The sequence below is a fragment of the Mytilus trossulus genome, chromosome 1 (assembly GCF_036588685.1).
Source record: "Mytilus trossulus isolate FHL-02 chromosome 1, PNRI_Mtr1.1.1.hap1, whole genome shotgun sequence".
Taxonomy (NCBI): Eukaryota; Metazoa; Mollusca; class Bivalvia; order Mytilida; family Mytilidae; genus Mytilus; species Mytilus trossulus.
The window spans coordinates 9,785,602-9,795,405 of record NC_086373.1 but is presented as its reverse complement, the minus strand read 5'-3'; the positions used below and the strand labels follow the sequence as shown (position 1 = coordinate 9,795,405).

The following is a 9,804-nucleotide window of genomic DNA, read 5'->3' as shown; positions in this document are numbered from 1 at the left end:
CTGTGCCTAAAAATGGAGGTTTTCCAATGAAGGGGAGCCTTACATGAAGGTGTAATATTTTCCAGCAATTTTAAATTTGTGAAGCTTTTTGATTATAAATGATCCTTACATATGTACTTAATGTACTTTAAATGGAAAGAAAACTTACAAATAACATATCATATTAGTTTAAAAGGGTCTTAGGCCAAGTATGACTAAAAATAATTTAGGGTCAATTTAGGCCGTAGCACATATTTACATTTAAAAATGCATATTGAAGCTATAGGAAATAAAAAATTGTGTCTTTTCTATCATTTCTATACTCAGGTGACATGATACAATGAATCTGAGCTCAAAAAGCCTCTTACATTCAACTTTTTGAGCAGACAGTATGGTCTGATACAAAGATTTTTCACTTTTAGTGAAATACTTGCATGCAATTTTAGTCTCAACAGGCTTATATTTGAACCACATGGTATCCTACAGAGGTAAAGAAAGATATTATGTGAAATGAAACAGGTACAAAAGACATTGTTAAGTGCTTTTTATACAAATTTAGTGAGGTCTTTATTATGGACTTCAACTTTTATGTACCATGCTCCTCACATTTAACTTGATCCAAACAGGGCGTTAGATGAGGGTCATTTATACAACACACTTTGCTCATATTGTCTGAGATAATCTTCTTTTCTGTAAATTCAGAGTTCACAAATGAGTAATACAACTGGATTAAATCATAGAAACACAAAAATTGACACATGAAAACATGTCAGATAGAAAGTCAAAATGCCACTTATGCATCAAAATTGAAAAAGCTATGAAATGCTTATTTTGACCATATAATGCCAAAATTGGTCATTTTTGCAGAAATTCTATCAAATAAAAGTTTAAATCCTTTACTTTTATGCTATTTGACAAATTGACACCATCAAATCATTCAGGGAAGTTGCCAAAGTACAGATTCTATATTTCCTGATTTCACCTCTTAGGTCCGAGTACACAGTTATTTTGTAGTGCATTTCTTTTAGACAATAAATGTAAATAAAAAAAATCCCACCTGCGCTTTCTCAATAACATTTTTACAGTGTGTTGTACAACTTTTGGGACAAATTATATCAAAATTATAGAAAACTTCATCAGCTCTAACTCAAAATATGGACAATTTTGTGTTAAGGGGGTCTTGAAATCTTTTGACAGCTTCCGAAGTGCTAAATTTTGACCTTTTTCAGCTGGACCTAATCACTACTTTACCTAAATATTTATGACCCAAATTTTTTTACAGTGTCATTTCACCCCCCAACTTGCTATATGAGGCATAAAACATGGAGAATTAAATTTGGAAGGGGTATAACAAAAATTGGCAAGTAACACACTGTCCACATTAAGGACTATATTCGTGAACAACGAAAATCAAAGGACGATAACTGTGTACTCGGACCAACTGATAAATTAAAGCAATCATTACCATTCAGTGCTTACAAGCACTTTGTTTACCATTCTAGGGTTATGCCCCTTTTCGAATGGAAAAATTATTGAATGTTTTCCTTTCTGTTCTGATCTCTTAACTGAAGTTTGTTTCAACTAAATTTAATGAAATGTATATATAATGCTAAATACCACTAAACTCAGTTTAAGTTCAAATTTTGGTAGCTTCACTTTTTCAGTTCTGGAATAATGTGCCTTTATAAAGTTATATGCTACCGGGGCACCATCTGTGTCCCAATGGACACATTTCCCATTTATTTTTTTGATAAATTCCTGTTGATAGATTACAATCTTCAATCTGTTCTGTTATTAAACAGTAATGTTCTGACAATTTAAGGTACTTTTTGAATTCTAAATTTCTGCTTCAAGCTAAATTTCATTCCAAATGTCAATACTGTTATTTGGAATTAATTTAAGCTACAAATTATTGTAGCATAAATTCTGAAGGTTTTTTTTTCCTGTTCCAGGACTTGGGATATTTTTACTGTTGTAAAATTTGGGCATACTAAATGATCATTGGAACACAGGAAAATGATACATTTATCAAAATAAATCATTGCGAAGGTTTATGAAATGATGATAAGAACATTGTGAGCAATGATTAAAAATAAACCATAAATTAAAGTTAACCTAAATTTCATTAAATTTATGAGAAAAAAACAATTACCCTAATTACGTAACTAGTAGGATCAGCCAACTTATATTTTATGTTAATTGGCCCTTTTATCTGAATACCAGAATTAACAGATTATAAGTGCAGATTTACTTTAATTTATAAAATCTAACCCATGTTAATTTTTTTAAATATTGCCACGTAAATGCTCCAATTTTTAGATCAAATATCTCTAATAAATATTATAATGGTGTTTCTTCTTGATGATGTTGAATTTTGATCAATTCTATGTGTAAAATATTATGTGTATGTGCAAATGTTTTATACTTCATTCAACTAATTAAAAAATATTAAAAAGTGCAAAAATTTGATGCATCAAAATATTTACTGCCACTGTTTAATTGAAAAAGGTCAAAATCTCAAGATTTATATGTATTAAGCATTTTGTATTCACATATATTTTGCATCTTAAAGAGTGAGGGATCCAGTTCATAGAGAGTAGATGGAGTGTTTTTATAAACCAATAGAACATCCAGTTTAATTGTTCTAGTACCAGCACAGTATATCTCAACCCTGGATATCTGAATGCTAGACTCCTTTAAATCTGTCATACAAACATTATCAATTCCACATTCTGTTCAAATCTTTTTAAATTATTCCTTTTGTAAAACATATTTATTTATATTACTAATTGAAGACGTTTTATATTTGTACCCATCACATGAACATAATCAAATATTCAAGTATTTGCAACTTTTTACTAGTCTAGCAGTTAATCTGTCTATTAAGTTTTGTAGTGTGAAATTGAATTATTAATTTAAAGAGACAAATGTATCATATTTTATATAAAAAGTAATAATTCTATTGAACTGAAGAAAAAGTTGATAGAAGTAACTGGCTTAAAAAAAATATATAGTTATAAAAATGATAAATAAAAATTGGGATTTTTTTTTCTCTGAAATTCTTCTTCCTCACTTTTTCATATTCATTATACAATCAGTATATGACATCTCGGTCTATTATTTATTTTAAATATGGAATTCATTATGAACATTAACATTTACATATAATTGCACCTATATGACAACAACTTGGCACATGGAATATTTGACAAGACATTCAATAAACAATAATGGGACAAATGATATAACAATGTATAATATGATTCAATTGTTATTTGCAAGTCACAAATCTGTGTAATGCCAATAACTTATCTGTGACTATAAGTCATTGTGTATTATCTGATTAAAATATAAATACCAATCAATGAATAAAATATAAAAAGACTTGGAATGTTTCCAATAAAACTTATCAAATTATAATAAAAACAATAACATTATAAAATATTTGATAAACAGAAAAACAGAAAAACACATGAGATTCGTTATCCATATATTATACAAGGATTTTGTGTTGACCTTATGTTGAACAGGGAAAGAAGCTTTATCTAAAGATTTGTATAACTATACAAATCATTCGTTTATTGTAGTATACATGATTAATTCTTTATAAAGTTTAAAACACACATTTGTAACTTCTTTTGAAATAATGATTCCAATATAAGAAGATAAAAGGGTCTATTAAAAATCAGATAAACAAACAACTTCATGGTCTATCGAATGGCGAAAAGAATAAAGAGACCAGTTGTAGATGATGAATTTCAAAAACAAAAAACTAAAATATCATAATTCTTAAATGAACTTGAAACCAATCTAGGAGGTGTGAAATGAAATTTATTAAAAAAAAAAAAAACACCATCAATTTCATTTACGAAATAAAGATAAGAAGTTTATATTTACCATTTCCAACATAAGTTTCTTAAATGAGTGTTTCAAGTTTCTACCATAGCTATTTTTTTAATAATTTGTTATTCGTTTGATGTGTTTGAGCTTTTGATTATGCCATTTGACATATGTTTGATAAGAGATTTTCGTAATGAATTTTCCTCGGTGTTCGGTATGTTTGTGATTTTACTCAGTTTTGCTGCATTTTTATCCATTCTACACTATTTTATTTAATGAATGGTTTTGATCATTTTGATTTTGATTAATACTATGCTAGCTGAAAACGTTCTTGGTGGGAATCTGAGTATTATGCATTGGGGAGTTCAAATTGTAATGAACTTCGTTGTCTATGTTCATCCTGCCATCCCTGAATTGTGTACTTCGTGGGTATCACCTTTCAGTGTAAAATATAAACTAAAAGCCAAGGCATATGTGGCTAGTCCAGCAAGTATTCCAACTATCACAAAAATCATGGCTTTCTTTGCGTGATGTTTTGAAGCAACTTCATCTCCAAGCTGCCATGCATGGTTTGCTTTGACTGAAATAGATAAATGCTTGGAATTAATGTTCTATGCAAATACCTACCAGAGAAAAAAAACATTACTAAATCAACCGAATGTAGGACTTGCCATTGTCTTGCATATAAGATGTTTTACTCCATTCTATCGTAGATCAAACACATTATGTTTAGATTTGTTTTAACCTTACACATTTTGCCTACCCATTATACATTTGTCCTAGCTACCAACCCTAGTTCATTTGAACAGAAGGAAAGAATTTAACGAGTCTTTGTAAGAGACAAGTTGTTTGTAGGATATTGAAAGTGTAGAGAATTGCTTAAAAAAGCGTTGCACTGCATCGTTCACTCATGATAACAGCTTATTTAATGAATTACCTCCATAATGATATCCCAGAAATCCAAATATGAAATTGCATAGCATGATAACACAACATGAGGTGACCACATAGTCCTTTGGTTTTCGTTTTCCATCAGGTTTTCCTTGAGTTACAACGTTACTCCCCGATTGTTCTGATATGATAACACCAGACGAGCTATAGCCAACTGTTGGCTGGGTTTTAATCACAGCTGGTCCATTTGATGATTTGTCTATATTTACATGGACCTCTTCGTGTGTTATGGTTGCAGGGTTGGAATGTTCTAGACTCGACATTTCCTATCGCTAAACAAACGGTGGTTTTATTTACTGTAACAGAGAGAAAAAACATGATATATTTTATTAAATTTAACTTTGTCCCAGGTCATTTCAGTAAATAAAACATGCCTTAAAAACGAAAGCAGACATTTCTCAATTTCTGATAGAAATAAAACCAAACCCTTATCCTAACACAACCATGACCTTGTATCCCCAAAAAAGAATAAATATGAAATATATCTATTTCAAATATATTGACATTTATGCAAAAACAAATCTCCAGAAACCCCTTCCTTCACAATAATCTATCTTACCTTTTACATCAACGATGAAGATATGCGTAGGTAACGGTCCAATTCAGAAATAACTTTATTTGTACGTTTTTAAAATATTTTAAAAACACGTAATTCAGGGTCATCTTCAAGATAATAGTGTATTGATGTATTTGAAGATTTACCTGTTATTTACCTGTTGACGTCACTATTCTTCAGGTGAGTCACCTTTTTATAAGGGTGACAAACAGTACACAATTCAATCATCTGTGTATTGTATAAACATATTTATTATCCACCAGGAGGTCCGAGTTCTAGCGGTCAGGAGATTGAATCAAATAGAAGTATATATTTCACCAGGAGTCCGAGTTGTAGCGGTCATGAGAGAGAATCAAAAAGAAGTCTATTTCAAGCTGCAATAAAAACGACAGGGTTATTGCAGTATTCAGACCATGGTCTTTGGGGAACCTTATTCTGTTTGATTGATTGCTTGTTTGTTACTTTACGTCCAGTGGCAAATAGTTCATGCATGTGCTAGACGAATGTCGGTTTGAAGTGTTACTGATATTCATTTTGTCTCAGAGACAGTATCATTTTATAGCTATGCGGTATTGGTTTAACTCCATGTTGAAGTCAATACTATGGCCTTTATAGTTGTCAACTTGTACGTCATTTGGTCTCGGATGGAGAGTTGTCTCATTGGCTATAATCATAACACATCTTCTATTTTTTATATTGTCACGAAAAATGCTGTCACAGTTGAGGCCACCTTATTGTCGGATTCACCCAAGGTTTAAGACTTTAAGGTCTGAACAGTGTTAAAATAGACATGATTTATGATAAACACTGGAATATCTCTTTATATCAATGACTTTATGTTTATGTAATTACTGCACACACCCGAATGCATAACAATTGTGCCAAAATAAAACTGCATCTGCTTAAAATTAACAGTTGATTTATTTATCAAATAGAAATTATCTTACCCTCAATGCATGCAAGTTGTATGTCCTATAACCCTACTTATTATTTCGTGCTAATCTGTCATTGATTTTGTTGCTTAATGCCACACTTGGCTTGAGAAGCAACAGATTCGTTTTAACCAACAACTCAGCAAGCAAGCAATGATCGTTCAGGTGGAAGCAGGAGGGTCGGGTTTTCCATGTATGATAGCATCAGACTTACGGCAATTTATTTTTATTGCCATCATTTGTCACATTTCTGATTATACTTTTCAAAGCGATTATAATTATTTGATACGGTATCCGATTCTACAGTAGTATAGAAGTTACAAAAACCTTGCTTTAATTTATTGGCAAGCTTAAAAAATAATAACGTTACAGATTTTAAACACAAGGCAAACTAGAGTTATCTTTCTTTTTACAGGTTCGGTAAACATGATAAAGTTTACAATATCTTTCTTAGGTGAACACACAGTGAGTGGGTGAATAAACTATTTTATCATTTATATAATAATATGGATTCATTTATTCAGAAAGTGGCGATAATATATATACACTTTCGCGGACCATCGCACTTTAGCGTGTGAAGGCATAGTACTTTAGCGTAGACCATCGCACTTTAGAGTGACCATCGTACTTTAGCGTCCCCATCGCACTTTAGAGTCCTACATATATTTTTTTTATAATTCAATGAAATTACTCTGCTCCTTGTGGGCGCTGTAATTAACCAAAAAAACATCAGTAAATGTTTCTTTATACAAGACAACCCTCTGTACAAACCCATAAAAAGAATTGGATTCAGATAATATATTAGAAATAACTTATATATGGCATAATTCTCCATTGCAAATCATATGATAATATACAAAACAGCATTTGTAAGTTTTTCTGTAGTATAAAACAATACGATTATGTAAGAATTGTTTCTAATTTCTAATGCATCTGTCCTACAGTGCATTTTTCCAGTTGTACACTTTTTTTTTTATTATTATCTAAGTCAAAAGATACAATTTAATAAAACTAAATTCTTTCTTTTTCTTTTTTTTTTACTGAACGCTAGGATATTTTCCGGAACTCTTTCTAATAGTTTATTTTTTTTTACTTTTAATACTTGATATATTAGTTTCTGAAGTGAATTTGTTGGGTCCTTACATTTAATAGTTATATAATTATGTGTATAAATGTTTAGGAAAGTATTTATCTAAAAATCTAGAGATAAGGAGAAGTTCAAATATAATAAATGCATATTAGCCACAAACATACATATATTGAGTGGTATATGATTTTTAATGGTATATTTTAAAGATGTAAATTGTATTATCTGGTTCTGTCCTGGCTTTTTATAGTATTTTTAATAGTATACAAATATTCTTATAATACATTTATTGTACATTCTCGACCCTCTATAGTTATCCCTATGACTTGATATATCATATACAAATTCCCGCAGTTATCCACTTCAACAAAACACAATGAAAAAAGATAAACCCATTTCGCCAACCCTGCTTTTTTTTTAATAAAGACGTGTCTATAATTCCCACTTTCACTGATAAAAGTTGAAACCATAAAAGATACCCCATTAAAATTTCCTGGACAGGACTTCCACATGCAGTAACGTTACATTAACAGTATCTGAAATAACCCAATTTTACCCCACGATTAGAATAATTATAATGACATGTTTACTTTTGTTGTTGTGATAGAATGAAATAGGTTACAACTGGTTGTGACGCATTATTAGTTATTTTTAGATATGCCAAATATGGAACCGATTATGACGTTCTCTCATTTCATTGGTTCAACGTATGCATAATTATCCGCTGATTGTTGACGTAGGGGTTTTTAGAGTGGATTCTACACAACAAGCGTAGCCATTACAGCTGAGAGAGCGAACAAAGAAGGGTGGAACATCTAAAGCAGAGCTGTGGTGAAAAGTAACGAAAAATTGGTTAAGAAAAGTGTGAAACTGGAATATTTAAAGAACAATAAATTGAAATACCGAGTTATATCAAAGAAATTTTAATACGGTAACAGAAAAATTTGGTGTAAAACAACGACAGCTGTTGTAAACAAGTTACGGAAAACTCAGAAAATTTTATGACAATTGTAAACATTGAGTATGAAAATTGAATTAAGAAGTGCAGTGGATTTTCTGTCAAATTTCATCAGGATTTCAAAGTATGTAACGGACGAGCAACTATGTAACTTCAGGGAATCATTACTCGACTTACTCCAAAACAAGTATGAAAATCATTGGTTTCCAGAGAAGCCATGCAAAGGAAGTGGATATAGGTGTATTAGACTGAATCACAATATGGACCCAACAGTCAGGGAAGCAGGGTCAGCTTGTGGACTTAATCAGAAAGCTCTAGAAGACATTTTACCTAAGGAATTAACAATGTGGGTAGACCCAAAGGAAGTTTCGTATAGGTTGGGTGAAAATGGAAGTATAGGCATTATATTTGATGGAACCGTCCGAATTAACTCATTCTACGCCAGTCCTGCCTCACATAACAGATTGCAGCACTCCTGTAAGGGGAAAGTATTTATATCTAGAGACAACTTTCAGCAAATGCCAACTTTAGTTCAGGGCTGAGCAGGTGGATTTTCAGACATTCATTTTGTTCATTAAATTCCAGTATTTTGATCACGACCTCATTTAATCTCAAAGGACATTGAAAACGGGAACAAAACTTTTGTTTGTGCAGTATTTATGGAACTTATTGTGAGTGTGCATGTGAAAACTTCGAGAAAATGGTTGTTATTGTGGAAGTGCTAGGGAGTGTGTGATTTGAATTATAGATCAAAATGTTTACCTCTAAACACAATTTGTATGATATATCATTCAATGATATTGATATTTTGATCAATTGAAATGCCACAACCATTTAATGGGACAGAATTTGTACATTATTCACAGTTATTTTTTTAATTGTGCAAAGCAATGTCTTTCATCAATTTTTGTCATGTCCCTATGATCTCGAAATCAATTTTTCTTGTTATATTAATGTAATGTGTATAAATAATGCGATGTTATATTATAAATGGCAAAGCATATTGTACCTTAATGATCTAAGGTAACTATTTGTTTAAAAATGTGTAAAAAAAACAAAAAAAAAAAGAAAAAATAGAAATGAATATTGATTTAATATAAATTCAGCAAATTTAAGCACTAGTTTGTTATCTATTTATCAGTTATACTGTTGCAGTGTCATTTACAGTTTTTGTTTGAGTAACTAAATCAGTCAACTTGTGACAGATGTCACCTGATGTTTTATCTCGTCCTAAATTAGATTTCATTAAGTTGTTAATTAGATGTTAATTAAATCTGTACCTTAAAAAAGTCTAAATATATTTATAATGAATTATATATAATATTGTAACAAGCTAAGTGGTTAATTTTTACAAATTCTAAATTTAACTATGTTCTGTATTTTAAAAAAAAATTGTCAACCTTTCAGATCAAACCTAGAATAGATAAGAACTTGTTTTATTAAAAAAGACCAAAGGTTGATTAATGTTAGGCAGTAGAAGTTGACAACAAAAACTGTAAAT

General features: G+C 30.7%; 2 protein-coding genes across 2 annotated transcripts; one reads left to right on the top strand and one right to left on the bottom strand.

Annotated features, from left to right (window-relative positions):
* Nucleotides 1-2,706: 2,706 nt before the first annotated feature.
* LOC134714727 (uncharacterized) lies at nucleotides 2,707-5,483 on the bottom strand. The gene is made up of 3 exons (XM_063576231.1): nucleotides 5,330-5,483; nucleotides 4,757-5,066; nucleotides 2,707-4,399 (listed from the first exon to the last, which is right to left on the bottom strand). The coding sequence occupies exons 2-3, from the start codon at nucleotides 5,031-5,033 to the stop codon at nucleotides 4,215-4,217; spliced, it is 462 nt and encodes a 153-aa protein (XP_063432301.1). The 5' UTR covers nucleotides 5,034-5,066; nucleotides 5,330-5,483; the 3' UTR covers nucleotides 2,707-4,214.
* A 2,602-nt stretch (nucleotides 5,484-8,085) lies between these two features.
* LOC134714716 (protein BTG1-like) lies at nucleotides 8,086-9,418 on the top strand. The gene has a single exon (XM_063576220.1). The coding sequence runs from the start codon at nucleotides 8,369-8,371 to the stop codon at nucleotides 8,843-8,845; it is 477 nt and encodes a 158-aa protein (XP_063432290.1). The 5' UTR covers nucleotides 8,086-8,368; the 3' UTR covers nucleotides 8,846-9,418.
* Nucleotides 9,419-9,804: the final 386 nt, after the last annotated feature.